Source organism: Rissa tridactyla, chromosome 2 (assembly GCF_028500815.1).
Source record: "Rissa tridactyla isolate bRisTri1 chromosome 2, bRisTri1.patW.cur.20221130, whole genome shotgun sequence".
In the NCBI taxonomy this organism is placed as follows: domain Eukaryota; kingdom Metazoa; phylum Chordata; class Aves; order Charadriiformes; family Laridae; genus Rissa; species Rissa tridactyla.
In genome coordinates this window covers 10,693,923-10,710,704 of record NC_071467.1, presented here as the reverse complement: position 1 = coordinate 10,710,704, position 16,782 = coordinate 10,693,923, and the positions used below count along the sequence as shown (strand labels likewise).

General features: G+C 37.3%; 1 protein-coding gene across 4 annotated transcripts in view; it reads right to left on the bottom strand.

Moving 5' to 3' along the window:
- Positions 1-16,782, bottom strand: part of ASAP1 (ArfGAP with SH3 domain, ankyrin repeat and PH domain 1) — a 162,605-nt gene that overhangs the window by 64,622 nt on the left and 81,201 nt on the right. For all 4 annotated transcript variants that reach the window (XM_054189847.1, XM_054189850.1, XM_054189848.1 and 1 more), the window contains 5 exons: positions 10,010-10,155; positions 4,147-4,221; positions 3,725-3,774; positions 1,307-1,436; positions 452-537 (listed from right to left, as the gene is read on the bottom strand). In XM_054189847.1, coding sequence (XP_054045822.1) covers positions 452-537; positions 1,307-1,436; positions 3,725-3,774; positions 4,147-4,221; positions 10,010-10,155 — 487 coding nt within the window. The remainder of the gene's footprint in view (positions 1-451; positions 538-1,306; positions 1,437-3,724; positions 3,775-4,146; positions 4,222-10,009; positions 10,156-16,782) is intronic.

The following is a 16,782-nucleotide window of genomic DNA, read 5'->3' as shown; positions in this document are numbered from 1 at the left end:
TTTCCTGTATTTAACTTAAGTAAAGTTCCTGTAGTTGCCTCTGCGGTTCTACTGGTTCTACTACAAGGTCATATCTTACCAGTTCCACCTCAAGGAATTTCAGAGATTACTGGCTTTCACAATGGTTTTAAAATTTACATAAAAACCTAAAAACCATTAAATAAAATAAACAAGGTATTTCTAAAATTATGTTCTAGATCTGCATCTCAGGAACTACAATTAATTTTGTATGCAACATACAGGGTTTTCCCTTGGCTTCTTTCTCCAACACTCCTCTGGCCCACTCACTTTCATACCCTCTACTGAAAGACTACAGCCTAATAAAACAAAGTTGCAGACGCCCGGCAGATTAAAATTATGAGAAACATTCCTGATGTATCCAAAACAAAGAAAAACAAACACTTTTGTAAAAAAGAAAATTGTAACTAAAGCTTAAAAGCTTTGCACTTACTTGCATTGTGCATGATAATACTTAATAAGGTTCTGCAGAAGGTCCACACCTTTTTTTGTCTTGATTTCATTCACCTTAATAAGATACTGTATAGACAATGAAAAACATGTTGGTAATCATGCCTCACAACCTTCAACAGTTTTCAATCAATTTTCATCATTTGCTCAATTAATAAATTACCTCTACGTTTAACCTGGGTGCTGACTAATAAGCCACTAGGCCACCACAGTTAAGCAAAATATAAAAGAGAGAACAGTTTATTTTGTCCATTCCTAAAAAAATTCAAACACCCCAAAACCATAAAAAAAAACCTTCAGGAAAAACTTTCATCTTTTACAATTTTCTGAAAATGTCCCTTTTTAAATGCTACTGCAGCAATTACTGAAATAGTCTAAAATATAAATACTGTGCAATCTAAAGGAATCACCACTGAAATATAATAAAGAGAACTATTAATATAAAAAGCATTTTTATGGAACTAACATATCGCTATCATTTATCACTTTACTAGAAATTTTAGAAGGCTTCAGAAAGCATGCTGGAAGAAAGATACCAAAGATACTTCTCGAACACCTCAACCATAAACCTGAAAAAATAAGAAATATTTCCATAGTATATTTTCAGCTAAAGAACCTTAGCATAATAATCTAAAAACAAAGAAAAGGAATAAAAGGAAGCCAAGTTTTGCAGAGAGTTGCTAAAATAATTATATTGCTGTACTATGTGACGTTGAAACAATTTCCTCTCTCCACCCACATTAAACAATGAAGTAGGTTTCACCACCTTTAAAAGTAAGGCCCACAGGGTATTTTTAAGTTATGGTGTCATAATTAAAAGCTGAAACTTGTTTCTTACTTCACACATCTGTAGCTGAAATAGCCGCCTTTCCTTCTCCATTTCCTCTGCTATCTCAGCTCCGGTTATTTCAGTTCTTATCATCCCATGCTGTTTTGCATGTTCTCTTTTTTCCTTTTCAATTTTTGTACTGAAATTTTAATTAGAAAACATTTTAGAGAATTTCTTGTACTGTCACGTGATCTAGTATTACTTAGGAAAAAAAATAATCAAGAAATATTAAAGAAGCCATTCTGAAGATGAGTTTCTCTCTGATACCAAATCCTATATTTAAGTGTCTAGAAGTAATGCAGTCATGAAGCTGCCCTTCCTTCTTTTCACCCTTTAACTCTTTTCTCTAGTTTGTGCGCGACTTGGGGAAAAAATGATGACAAAAAATCTCAATCTTTCTATACTATGTGCTCCATAGGCTTCATCTCTAGATACTGCACTGTAAAGCATACACACAAGAATCTACTGATTTGGCAGGAAAATGGCAGAATACGTTAATGAAATATGGTTCATGCTCGTAAGGCATTGAGGAAAGCAATATGGCAGCATATGAAGTTTACCACCTACGCTAAAGGACATGAATTCCGGTCATTACATTTTCACAGAAAGCCAACACTGAAAATCTGAAATAGTGAAATGCAAATATGGAACTAAGAAGCCATCCAGAGACTTTAACCAGAGCTTCACAGTGTGGCTGTCCTTACGGATCTACTCTGCAGACTAACCAGATACTCCATTTGCGAGCAAAGTTAGATTTCCAGTACAGAGTAGAGAAATCGAGACAATTTTCTGATTTCTTTTTTAAAAAAACCCCAATCTTTCTTCTCTAGCAGCCTTTTTGAAAAAAAGAAGACTGAAGCTTTGCTTTTGTAGAACAGGTGACAAAGCACTGTGTATTTATTAGAATGGTACTCCTTGCCAGGAAAAAACATAATTAAAAAGGATTCTTTTATTTGGGTTTGAACTCTGCTTTTCTGCAGCTAAAAAAATATAAAAAAACATAAATGTAAACATATATAATAAAACACAATGTTTGCACATAGAACAAAGCACTTTTCAGCACTGTGCCTCTAAACTTGACTTGATATTTGCTTTTGAACAAATTTGGGGAAATGAAGTTCTCTGAGAAATCTAAACGGACATCTCCTTCTTGGTCTTAGTAAGCCCAAATGAAATATGCTCACAGGAGAGGGAAAAACAAAGAAACAAACAAGTTACAAGACAACAGGCATCTTTCTGTAAACCTGACATATTCTGAACAGAATCCCACAGACGATTCCATGTATTGAGCCTGTATGAGATACCTCTGTCTCCTAAGCTTTATTTAATGGCATTTGGTAAAAACAGGCTGGCAAAGATATCCCTGATTTTACATACAGCAATTTGAGGGGCAGAAAGAATTGTTTAAAACCAATTTGCTGTCCATAAAAAAAACTATTCAATATTTTTTTACAAATATGCATTATCTGTAAGAACCAAATAACTAAAAAGGAACAAAAAAAAAAAATTCCAATTCTGCATGTAAATCTGAATGCTCAACCAATTACGATATTGTGATTTTGGGACAGGAATCTCCTTTTTGCCTGAGATCAGTGATAACTCAATTTCCAGTTCAGTTGTTCACAAGGATTTTACATTGTAATGAATTTTGAAGGCAAAAGTTACGTAGACAAGAAAATTATTCCAATAATAAATGTTTCAGCAGTTCTTAGCAGCCTGACTTTTTCTTTCACTGCTTTCCCACACACACACACACACACTCCCCCCCCGGTTAGACATAAATGAAAGAAAGCTAATAACAGGATTAAAAAGGGGAATAAATGAAAGGATACAGAAAATGACTTAACTCCTGAGAGCTCTTGAATTCTGGTAAAGCAACTGCCCATCACTTCATTGAGAGCATTCTGAACCATTCCATTAAAGTTTCTGCAACTACGATACTACTTGTTTCCAACCTTCTGGTTTTATAAATAATTCTTTCCCCACAGAAGACGGTTATTATAGCAAGAAAATATTTTTAAACCCACAGATATTTTAGAAGTCACACCAACTGAGCTAAAATTCTTGCCTCGCAAAACCACAGTTCTGCAATACAGGATAACACATGAATCTTGTAATTTTTACTATCGATAGATTTTGTAAGAATGTGTAAATGCCATCTGAAATCTGCACAATTCACTTTACAGTGTTCAGTATCTAAGCATTATCTTCCTTACACTAAAGAAACATTGGGCAGTCATTTAACTGCTTCACAGAAAACATAAAAATATTTTATTTCTATCAGGGCAGAAGAGAGATCCACAGAAGAGGTGCCTTGCTCATATTTACATTTACATCTACAGATAGAGTACATAGTCTGGGACCAGGAGAGGAAATTAAAAAATAAAAAAAAAACCAAAAAACCGAGGGGAGGAGAAAAGTACTTACAATTTGGTTTCATAATCCTTCCAGGCTTTGTCAAAAGGCTTTTTGAGGTCCTTCGGAAAAAAAAAAAAACAAATGCCAAGAACATTTTTAAATCTTTGTCTTTACAGTTAAGATATCAAATTATAAAAAGTAACAAAAAACAGCGTTTTCTTTTAAAACTTTTTCAGACAGCAGTTGGAAAAAATACTACTTTTGCATCTTGTAAAGTATTCCTTTCCTGTGCACCTTAAGACAGGAATTTACAATGAAATTCTAAAGAAGCATCATAGTCACGCCAATTTTGAATTTGTTCTTTGGACTACGTACAGAATATTAATAGATGCCAACATAGGAAATAATCTCATGGGTGCATGGAAAACAGTCACAAGACAGCTGAACCTGAAAACATTTCCCTGAATAAAAAGTGAGTTTTCAACACTTACCCCTTTAACACCTTTCAAGTCTCCTTTCAAGAGAGAATCCAAAGTGAAAATAACATTGTGGCTTAAACCCTGGAGCTAGGAAGAACAATGTCATATTGTTATCATTGAAAACAATTTATGATGACCTTATCAAACTACTGCCAACAAACCTTTGAACTTCACTAATGAAGTTGCAATCACCTCAAGATTTCTAAATTAATAGTAAATTCAAGTCTGGGAAGAATTATAAACATTCACTTGGATCAGACACAGATGCATTATAATTAATCTTTGCTTATATAGGGTGATATAAACCCAGAATTTTAAAAATAGCATATAAGCAAAGTCCTGAAAGCACCTCAAGGTAATCTCCAGTCTCTTGAAGCAAACATTTGAATTTGCTAAATTATTTAGAATGCAAAATAGGTTTTGGAACAAATGTTTCTTACAGCCTCGTGAGTGAGAAGCAAGGACCTGCTGTGCTACAGGCAGGTAACACGACCAAAGAGGGTCACCAGCTCTTTGATTATCCCCCAACTATTTGGGAAGACTGCTCCTCTCCTCGTCCAGCGTGGAAATCCGACATCTGCTTCAAGTCTAGAGAGTTTAAATTTCACCGTTATAAGTTCATGCCTGGTTGATTACATAGGTGTAGAAATGTTCCCTTTGTCTTTGCCAGTCTGAGGGTAGAAAACCCTACCGCTGTGATCCTGTCTGAACTCGTGTGGTGTGTTCCGCTCCTGAAGAGTCACGATCACAGGAAAGAGACGCATTATCAATATTATATGCCAGCCCAACGAGAAGTCTGCTGCCTCTCTTACTCCCTTCATTCCTCCCCCAAAATGCTCCATGAATTCTTCAGTTCCTTGCTAAGGAAGGACATGGGGAGAGATGGGAAGGCTGCAAGACCGCACGTCCTCTGCTTCTGAACTAAAGCAGTAGGGAAGTGTTACATTAGTGGTTTTAATCTGCCATATATATGGCCCAGCTCCCTTCTCCTATAAAGTCTTCAGAGCATAGTTTTGTCCATGAAACTAATTTTTAAGAGATTTTTGTGAAATAGATGATCCATACAGATGAGAATATCAAAATGATCGCTCAAGCTGCTTCTCCAGGTATAACGTTCCATTCACAAACTCCTTATATATTCAAAAGACATGTATGAAAAGTTAAATATTCCATTTTTCAAAATTGACATCATGCAATTTTAAATACATGCACATAAAAAAAAAAATTCAAAGAAATCTCACTCTTGCATCATGGTTTATTTCTTTCATAGGAGTAAACTAAAGTCGTGGTGAAACAGGGCATGACCTGTATGCATTCAACCTCCTACCAATTTACAAGCAACTTCTTGTACCATATCATTACTTACAAGGACTACACCAATATATATAAAATAGCGTATTTTCCTTCATTAGATTCACTGTCAGTCCTTAATTGAAAAGCAAAAAAATCCAGACTTGCTTCATTCTCCAGATATCCTGGGCAGAGAGGATTTCTGTAAGATCCTCTACACATCACTGCCAAAAGCCTGGCCACCAGAGCTTGAGCACGCTTCAGGTGCTCATTATTCTAACGAAGATACAAAGTGGTCCTACCAATCACAGTTCTCCAACTGTGGATTATCCTCTGGAAAGCACGGGGGTCTCAGCATAGCAGAGGGGATGGTGGATCTTTTGCACACAAGTTACTCTACAGCTACTTAATCCTCACCTGATAGTTTGTCCGCCACCCCTCAAGTTTTGTTCTTTTCAGACAGCTTGCAGATATCATAACTGATAACTATTCTTAGTAGAAGATGGATTCAAATTCAGAAAACAAATGACACACACTTGTATCATCATGTTCCAAATATCCTGACAACTGTTTCACGTGCCAATATTATATATATGTTTTTTTAAATTCACAAAAATCTTAATATTCAAAATGTATTCAAAGCAAGATGAAGGACAGCCACTAGAACACCCTGAGCTGCAGCTTCAAACAATAAAATGAACACAGAGCAAAGGCTCTTCACAGCTTAAAAGATCAAGATCTGAGAAGGGATTTTCTCATTAATTGCAACAACATAATCAATTCTCAAATACTAATTTTGCATGAAGCGAAAAAAGCAACCTGATCACTTTCAGTGATTAAAACCCCAAAATATTTTTTTTCTTTACTTGGCTTCACTAAAGGAGTTTACAGAGGAGATTCTGTTTAAAGAGCTAGGTTCTCTTTAGCTTAAACATTTGCACATGACCCCCCCACAATATTATTTTATAACAGAAGTAAAAAGAGCCAGGGAATTTGTAGAGAATTATGTCTTTTTGCAATTTGTCCTCCGTTGGCTTTTATCTCAATACATCACAACCAACAACTCCTTAGCAGTGTCAATTTTGTTGGAGAAGGAAAAAAGTTATGACTATTAAGCCAACAAGTGATTAAGGTAATACCTACTTTATCAATACACAGGTTAAGCAAAAGGTATTACTGTTTTCATTCTCAACCATTTTCATCAGTTTCCACTTGCAATCTTAACCAAAGTTCCTACCCTAAATGAGAATTTTGAGAAAGAATATTCCAAAGATTTTAATCCCAGTCTTGTTCATAAAAACAGAGAGAACACAAATTCCTGCAATGTGGATGGACGTGGCAGACTTAAAGTAGTTATCAGGGCAGGCATGAACAACAGTACATTACTGTGGCTTTTTTCATTTTTCCAAGTGTATCCGTTAAGGATAACCAATTTAAGCCATTAATACTTGGCTTGAAATTACTGAACAGTAGCCAGCTAGTATGTCAGCTGGGAAAAAACCCCAACACCCTAAATATCAGCATATTACTCCAACATCGTAAGATTTTGGAATCGTTTATTACATAGCTGAAGACTTGATAAAACAGTAGCCCAAATGAAATGGAAACACGTCTGATAACAAAGCAAAACAGTCGCATATCTAAAGCAAGATGAAGGAAAAAACCCTCAACAGATGGAAATACATATGATAATTTGGGGAGGAGGAATGTTAACAGAAGATAATTTGCCCGCAAAGATTATCCAAGGACATTTACAGGAAAGGGAAATGGGAAAAAAACTGGATTTAAACATTTGGAAAAGCCAAGCACTGTGCAAAATTTCAAAAAAAACCAAGTAATCTGCAAATGCTCCAAATGTTCTTCCAAAACCTCATCTAGATCAATTTAAAGACACTGACACACTCAGTTTCACATTCAAAGAGCATTCATTCTTTTATTGTACATTTATTAAATACGGCAGCGACAACCTTCTCTCTATATATACAAAAAAGCTTGCGATTCATCTTAATACCTACTGCCATTTTTTCCCTTAGTTTTATTACCACAAGCCTCAGCACTCACTGTGGGGCTTTATCAGCGACATTACACAGTCCTTGTCTCAACTGGTTTTTCACTGGACCTCAACTTCTACTTTGATATTATAAAAATCTTTTTCTTTCAGTGCAATTCTATTAATCAGAATGATGCTTAACAACAACAGTGGGTCAACAAAGCAGAATTATCTATCTTGGAGAGAAGGAAAGTAAAAAGTAAGTGTTTTTAGAATGCTGAAACATCTGTGAAGTAAGCTCAGTGCCTATTTGAGACTGATGAATGAAGTAAATTAGGGAATAGCCTATTTTAAATCCTGTCAACGAGAATTTAGATAGATAATGCTTCATAGCCTAGCTGAAATAGTATAATGGTGTTTTGAATGAGTGCGGATTCTTAAGTTAAAAGAGCTTTTCCCTCTCGATCAGCACTACTTTAAATAAATAAATAGTCCGCCACTTCCTGTTTGCTAGTTGAAAGGAGTTAAAAATTTCTGTGGAAGCCCTGCAAGGAATGATGTGGTCCAGAAAGCTTCCAACAAACTTGAGTGCTAGTCCCAAACTGCCCTCAAACTGCACTTGTAACACACATTTTAAAATACTTAGTTTAAATTGTGTGCTAAATTAAGATTAAAGGAGGCCAAAACAACCAGAATGACGGAAGACTTTACAGAAGAAAGCAGGTCCCTCAAGTATCTACTGGTCTTTAAAACCGCCAACATTGAAACAAACAAAGGATGATCCAGGTACTGGGCTGGAGCAAAGCTCTTAAAGAAAGCAAGCTTCATTGGAATAAGTAAGATCATCCTTAGATGAGTAAGTAGGAGATGAAGAAGAGGCAAGATGCAGAAGGCAGAAATCAGCCCAAGAATGACAGGTCAGAAGTGACACCTCATTTTGAGGGTCATTAGGGCCTGCGCAGGCTGAGATGTTTATAAGCGAATCTCAGAGGAGTGCAGAGAGTCAGGTGAGAACATCTGCTGATACCAAGCTATTCTGGGTAGTAAAGCAAAAGCCAGGCATGAAAAGTTGCATAAGAGCCTTGTAACACTTACCGCTGAGAGAATGAAATTAAAGATTGAAGATTACACTGAAAAATGTAAAGTGATGCGTAAGGAGAAAAAAACTGCGTACAGAATCATGCTTATGAAATAACAATCACCAAGAAAAATGGTGCAAGGAAAAAATACCTTGAAGTTACAACACAGAATCCTTTGAAAACATCAGGCTCAATGCTCAGTAATCATAAAGCAATCAGCCTTCAGAAAAGGGAATAAGAAATGGAACCATCTTCACATTTGTCCCCCCTCATTTCCAAAAAGGGTACACTAGTACTAAGAGAAGGTACAAAGGACCAACAAGGACAATCCAAGTTAGAGAATAACTAAGACTCAGCTAGGAAAGTAACAAGAGGAAGGGAAAGGAGGAATAATCACTATCTGTAAATTACTGCAAAAACCAGGGAAATTATTTTATTTCTTGTAGGATACAGGAATCAGGGAACAATAAACGAAAGGATCGCGATCAAAAGAAACAGAACTGATATTTCAGAGAGCAGCTCATTTTAGTGCTCCGAAGGAATCCACCCTGTTCTGTGCCAAGCACAGCACACATTCAAGAAATCCTTAGACAAATGCATGGAAGTAATACTTAACAAGGACTACAAAGCAAAAGATACTGCCTCCAACGTCCCTGAGCTGAAGACTGTTTTCATGACCCCAATACAGAAGTTATCCCCATATGTTTGCTCTCTTTCCTCAAGATTCACTCTTGGGCAACTGGCAAAGCCAGGGAACTGGCTACATGGACCTTCAATGTGACCTAAAGCAGTTGTCCTCATACTAGGGACTCTAGGGAAGAAACCCTGTAATATTGCTTATACTTTACAGACCATAAAGCTTGGAGAGAAACCCAACTGTAAGAAAAACATAAAATTCAAGCTATCACTTTATGAATACAGCAGCTATCAAACCCATGAAACATTATTTCACAAGAAATGTGGCTTTGTTACTTTCAGTGTTCAAAGATATTTGCTTTTTTATCATAAACTTTCTGAAGTAAAAGGCCTAAGATGAACTTTAAATGAGACAAACCTTTAAACCACCCTCATAAATTATTACCACCCTTTAAGCACGCTCCTCAAATTCTTATTTTTCTTCCAAAAAGTCAAAGTTTCTCTTTTGGGGGTGAGACAAAACAGCCATAACCAAGGGTACTGGATTTTTAATGGGAAAGACTTCAAGTTAGGGAATGATTTAAAATTAAGGTCCGTAAGAAGAGATATATAACACTGTCAATCACTAGAGAATGATGCCTCAAGTGATGTCTTAACATTTATATTTTTCTTCTTAACTGCCAATTAAGAATCAAACACAGCGGGTTTGTAATAACACCTTTTAGAGATAATCTCTGCAGAAATTATTGTGTTTTTAAAAAAAACAACAAACTACAACTGAAAGCACCTCTAAAATTATCATCAGTCATCAGAATCGTGAAGTTGTTGTATTGCACCTTATTTTGTGAAAAACTAAAAAAGAAAGTTTGAAACTCCTCACCAGGTTCTTCAGCAGCGTTGATAATTCTTTAGTAAGTGTGGAAAATTTTACAAAAGCTGTGCCAAGATCTGGATTATCCCGACTTAAAAAATTACTTCCAAATTTATCTAGTACTTGTGCATAGTTTTCTTCGTTTTGAACATGATCTGCAAAGAAAAATTCAAAGTCAGAAAGTTTCTTTCCTGTAGACAGTCAATTATTGTTTTATGTATTGCAATATAGTGACAAACCAACTCACAAACAGGACTTTCAAAAAAGCCACAAGTTAATACATTTACTGAAAATTACAATCATTTTAATATTAAAAAGAACTATTTAGCAATAGACATACATATGCTTCTTTTAAGTCAGAGACTTGAATTTGTAATACATCAATGAAAAAAGCTCTGCAGTTATTAATAAAGTAATAAGATCAATACAAGATAAATCAAACAATATAAGTACATGTTTTGGAAACAACATAGGAATTTATAATTGCCTCCTGTAATGCAAACTTTTTTTTTTTTAATTGCAATGTAGGACACTTCTGCAGAACAAATAAAGTCAATAGTATCAGGTATAAAACTAACGAGACCAAGTCTGAATCTGACCCCAAGTTTAAAAGAAGAAACATGTCTTACAAAGATTCTCTTTTTACCTGCTTTGTAAAACTGAGTTACCCCCCGGAATGGAATGTATATCGGCATATAGCCAAAGACTTGTTTCAATATACGTAAGAGCAAACTGGACATACAGAGAGGGCAGAACCAAGAAGATGAAACTGAAGCCAGTGCAAGCAGCACAATCTTTAACTCAAGGATGAAGGAAATTCTGAATTACAGACCATTGTGCCTGAACTGTTTTTCCTGCTTTTATTACTTTCCTTTCTGGCATCTGTTTGCTTTTTTTTGTTGTTGTTGTTGTTACTCCCATTATAGCATCTTTAAATAGAAAATTTGCCACTACAGCCCTTTGAGACACACTTTATCACCTCCATCGCTCTTAGAGCAATATTGTTGGTATTAATTAAATCAACATTTCATTTTAATGAGTTTCCTACTCGTACCATGTTTTTTTTTTCTGTAAGCCACAAATGCAAAACCACAGAGCTATTCCGGCTAGAACAAGTTCTGTGCAATGAAAGGAGGGAAAAAGAGAGAATAGTTGCCAATAGGTACCGTGTTTTTCCCCACAAGACCTGCAAGCTTTCTATTTTTTAAGGTGTCATATTGCCTGAGAGCATTTGAATTACAAGGGGGAGGCAAGGAAGAAAACTGAAGAGGAGAGGGAGAGGGAGAGGGAGAGGGAGAGGGAGAGGGAGAGGGAGAGGGAGAGGGAGAGGGAGAGGGAGAGGGAGAGGGAGAGGGAGAGGGAGAGGGAGAGGGAGAGGGAGAGGAGAAGAGACAAGACGTAAGACACACGTTTCAAACAAGGCTTGTGGATAACGTCCCACAGTGCATGAATCTACTCTGACATTAACTAAGAGGTGATGAAGAGTTAAACAATAACACTTCTAAGGTATTAGGGGTACTCAAAATGACGGTGCACTAAAGCTCCAAGAAAAAAAAAAAAAGTGAAAACCTATTAGAAGACACAAAAGAAAGTCACACTGCTCATTTACCAAAAACAAACTGCAAACCCCACACATCAGACAAGTTACATTCCAAAATCAGACATTAACACTGAGGTTTTCAAAATGCCAAATATTTAATCATATGTTATTACAGAGCTGTAACTCAAACAGTATGTTTTTAATAAGAGTAAAACTGTTTCAAAAGCATACTGTTTTAATCAAATAGCTTAGCATTAAAACCAAGGAAACCACTATCTAGGAACAAAATATGCATTTTGTTTTGATGTAAAAAACTGTTGCATAAACATACACAGATGACTTTATCTAAGAAGGAGCTCTGGCTTATGCAGTCCTGAGCTAATAAAGCTCAAACGTACCTTACTGTTCTGAAGGAAAAGGAAGGATAAGGGAACAAAGTTGGAAAGAAATCTGATAGATCATGGAACCCCTGTCCTCGCCAGTGAAGCTCTGCTAACCCCACCATATTTCCTAGCATTTTGATTTTAAGTGCTTTGTTGTTCCATAGAGCATTTTTAAAAATAGTTTTGTAAAGAGACTTTCGTAAAGAGTGCTGAAGAAGAGAGTTTCCTCTATCTGTGGAAAGGCAAAAGACATTCCCGGTTAGAAAGAGGAAACAGGAAGCAGATCATTGTCCTAGAACAATATATAGGAAATTCTCAAGAATCCCAGATTGCAAATCACCTAAATCTAGACACGAGGGTTTGATTATGATGTAAAAGGAATACTTCTGTAATTACCACACATATACACATAAAATTCAAGTACTGTGCGAGAATAATAAAATTTCAATTTTTACATAAGTATCAACACAAGGAGAAGAAATATTTTCTGTTGAAGAGGTAAGGGAGTTCCCTACTTGACTTTAAAGGCACATAGATGAAAAATTAAATCTGCAATGTACAATTAAATCTGCCATGTAGCCTATGCTAAAATGCAACATACGAAAACTAACGTGCTTAGAGCAAAGAACACGCTTTAATCTCCCTGTAGATGCCTCATGCAAACACAGAAATGACTTCCCAGCGTCCTAATAAAATTTCCTTTGCATAAAGAAAGCTATAACATGCATGACTTGATATTTACTTCCCTAGATACAAATACTGTAGGAAGGACTTTAATAACCCTAGAGAGCAAGACACGAACACTGACAGCAGTACAGACAAAGGATAATGTTTGCCTTCTAGAACTGGCTCCTGCCTTCTCAATATCATAAACAAAGCTCTGGGCTGCGATGAAAATAGAGCAGTTTCCCCAGCCAGACATCCTCCTCCCGCAGCAGCTCCCTGAGCGGTGCCAGCATCACGGACAACTGAGGACGGGCTTTGCATGCACTGATAAAGGCAGCTAAAGCGGCTCTGGGCAGGGAAAGGGGCCTCATTAATCATCCCTTCCCCGATGGGATCTGTCAAAGCGGCCGGTACCTGAGCCCATGCTGAGGACCTCACTACAGAATGGCAGATGCGGTATAAAGCAACATACTGGACGGGATAGAGCAGTGGTATTTTCCAAGCTGAAAGATACACATCATCTCTTCTCCACAATCCACACCTTCAACTCGGAGACACTCAGCACTGAGTTTACCCTTGTTTTGAGAAAACCCTGGTAGGGTCAAGTGCACAATAATGTTGTGGCATCCCTTACTTGTGCACTGTAACGTGTATATTGAGGATTATGTGTTCAGAGGGAATAATACAAACCCATCTGAAAATGCAGATCCAAGCAGCTGAGGAAGGAAGAACGGCCACAGCAGCTTACAGCAGCCTTCTGCTTCTCCCCAGAAGCAGGGAGCCTGCTCACTCTGAGCCCCGAGCGCTGCCGAGGTTCAGGCTTCAGGACTCCCAGGGCTGAATCCCACCTCGTTCTGCTGCCCCAGGACTGAAGTTCACCTGAACTTGTCTGTGCCTAAAGTCACCTTGTAGTAAACTTTTCCCAGAACAAAGATAGAAGACTGAAAGCCGATTCCCAAGGCATAGAAAGAATTTGTACTCTTCCATTGAAACCCGCAACATGCATCAAGTACTAAGTTTCTTTACCATTCAAAAGTTACCAGAATTTTAGCATATGCTTCCGAACTCGGTGAAATTCATGTCTACTTGTGCATATTAAGTAAGGAAATTGAGGAACAAATACTGTGAAGAGAGGTTAAAGAACAGCCTTTATATACTGGAAATAGAAAACACATCACTAAAATTAAAGCCTTAAATTTCCTTTGTCTAAAGCAGTTTTGTTCAGATATATTACCATGCAAACACTGAAGAACATAAAAAGGAAAAAAAAAAGTTAAATAGTTTACAGAAGAAAAATGCACAAACAATACTTTCCTGACACTGATTATACTTTAATTACACCCAAAGAAACATGAAGAATGTCTAAATTACTAAGAATTACTTCTGCATATCCAATAAGGTTCACAAAAAAAAAAAGAAAAAAAAAAAAGAATCACGTTCATAATCCTGATCAACTTGAAACTGTTTTTATGTTGCACTTATAAAACGGCTCTGTTCCAGGGGTAGCCAGAGGAAAAATAACCAAGGTCAGAGCCAAGCTGCATCTATGAATGGAAAAACATACACACGAAAAAAGACTCAGAAAGACTTCAGAAACAGCAAGAAAGCTGGCAAGGTTAAAAAGGATGGCAAAAGAAGTTATTTGAAATAAGAAAGCATCCTTTCTCATTTCATCCTTCACAAAGCTGAAATCTAAGGAAAAATAATAGAAAAGAAAAAAAAATATTTGACTACCATATTCTTATCTGGACTTGATAACAATAATGCCTCCTGGACTGAGATTGCTAAAGGGAACAGTAATAAAAACCTCTTTCAAAGATGTCCAGAGCAACGAGCATCTCAGCGAGTCTGCAAGGCTCTCTAGATCATCACGGTAAAAGAGCACTGAGAGATAAGCCATCCCAGAAAGGTAAATGACTTCTTTTTGTGTCGGTGTTCATCGCTGATGTGCTTGAAGACGTTCTCATGGAATAATTTTCTTTAAATTCTGCTTCAGAGGGTTTATACCAAATCTAAGCGCCAACAGTAGGATTCATAAAAGCTGATAAAATGAGCAACGGCACATCGCTCAGACCCATGTACATAAGAATAAAATAGGCAAACTATATAGTTGTAGAGTAAAGGCTCTTATTTATAACAGCCTCAATACTACAGGAAGAATCAGAAGCAAATGTAATAGCTATTTTAAGTAAGAGCTCCAGAGAGAACTAAGAATTCAAGTATGCACCACTAGAGCAGTAATGCTTATATACTGCTCTGGCAATTTGTAGAAAACACAGTGCAGAACAAAACTAGTGGACATGCGGATAGATACAAAATGCCGAACGTCTTGTTTTATACAAAACACAGGTTTTATAAAAATAAATTTTAATGTCAAAAAACTCGCCCCCCAGGGAATGAACAAACATGTCGGGGGAGGAAATCCACATTAAATGATCTGTTTGGATTTCTGAGAAGGTCTGTCGCTCACCAAAACACTAAAAAGGAACTAAGCAAAGTAAGAGGGATGAGCCTCACACAGAGGAAAGAGGTCAAAAAGATGTGGTGGGGAAAGGAAAGAAGAAAGAGTTAATTTTCTCAACAAAGGGAGGTCACCAATGAAGTCCTGTATGAAGCAGCGATAAGGCCCACGTCGTTTAACAACACATAAATGAGTTAGTTAATAAGATTCATAGTGATAAACTCTGTTCTGCTTTTCCATACATTACTGTATTCAGGGCAATAGAACCAAAGGCTGACTCCTAAAGCAAGCTTAATCTGCCCGAACACAGACTTCTACAACAAAGTTAGCGATACTGGAGCTTGGGGTCTACCCTCCTTCTTACATTCAGCATAGGAAAAGTTACAGCTCAGCTCATCCTAATGCAAGCGCAGAGGAAGTCAGATGTACCTCACCCTGGAAGTCTCTAGGTACATCCATCATTTGTGCACAGAGTCTATGGCAAGAGGCCCGCATCTGGGTAGCTCCCAAGTGAAGATGTGGAACCCCACGTTGAATGGTCAATGGATGAAAGCATGCATTAGACAGCATAACATACAAGGGAAAACACTCCTCACTTTAAGAATTTATTGTTTAGCCGTTATAAAGAAAGGTTTTGGAGTTATATCACCTTGACATTCAGTACCAAGCAAACCAAAGCTGAACATCAGAAATAATTAACTAAGAAACAGAGCAACATAAAAACATTGCCATAGTGTGGTTAAACCCTTAATTTTGTGTGCAGTTCCTGTCCTTGTTGCCTAAAATCCACTCCTTCCATTTTTAAAAAAGAAAGTCTATGCTGCCATTTTGGAGAAAACAAGTAAGGATGATTAAATGTATGCAACAGCTTTTGTAAAAAAACAACTAAAAAAAAACACACCCCAAAACCCCCTAGCACTGCTGAGTTCAGAAGAGGGATATTGTGGGTGATTGTGGAAACAATCCGGAAACGTATTTCAACAGGTAGAATGGATGACACTGAATCAAGTTTGGATTCATCCACCGAAAAGTCCTCCAACACTACTCTAGCAAGCTTTGGGACTTGAAAGCCCCCTACAAACTCTTGTGCCCCAGAACATGCAGAAGTCCCTCAATTTCACCTCAGACGAGTCATTCTGGGGGGCTTGAGGCCAATGCTTTGGGACATGGACAGGGCCAGTCTCCTTCTTAGGGGAGCTGAGGCCTGAAGAGAATGTACGGGACAACTTCAAAAGGGAGCAAGGGTAGGTTTCACTAGATTGATGCAAGACTATGAATGATAAAGACATATGAATTTAAATTCCTTACACAAAATGAATTGTAAAAGCCTGTTAAAGAGGATCAAGTATAGAATCATAGAATCTTCATGGTTGGAAAGGACCTTTGAGATCAAGTCCAACCATACACACACACAAAAACCCTACAATCTCTGTCACTAGAGCATGCCCTGAAGTGCCAAATCTACACATTTCTTAAATACCTCTAGGGATGGTGACTCCACCACCTCCCTGGCCAGGCTGTTCCAGTGCCTGACCACTCTTTCAGTAAAGTCATTCCTCCTAATATCTAATCTAAACCTCCCCTGCCGCAACTTCAGACCATTTCCTCTGGTCCTGTCATTATTCACCTGGGAGAAGAGGCCAACACCCACCTCTCTCCGACCTCCTTTCAGGTAGTTGTAGAGGGCAATGAGGTCTCCCCTCAGCCTCCTCTTCTCCAACCTAAACATGCC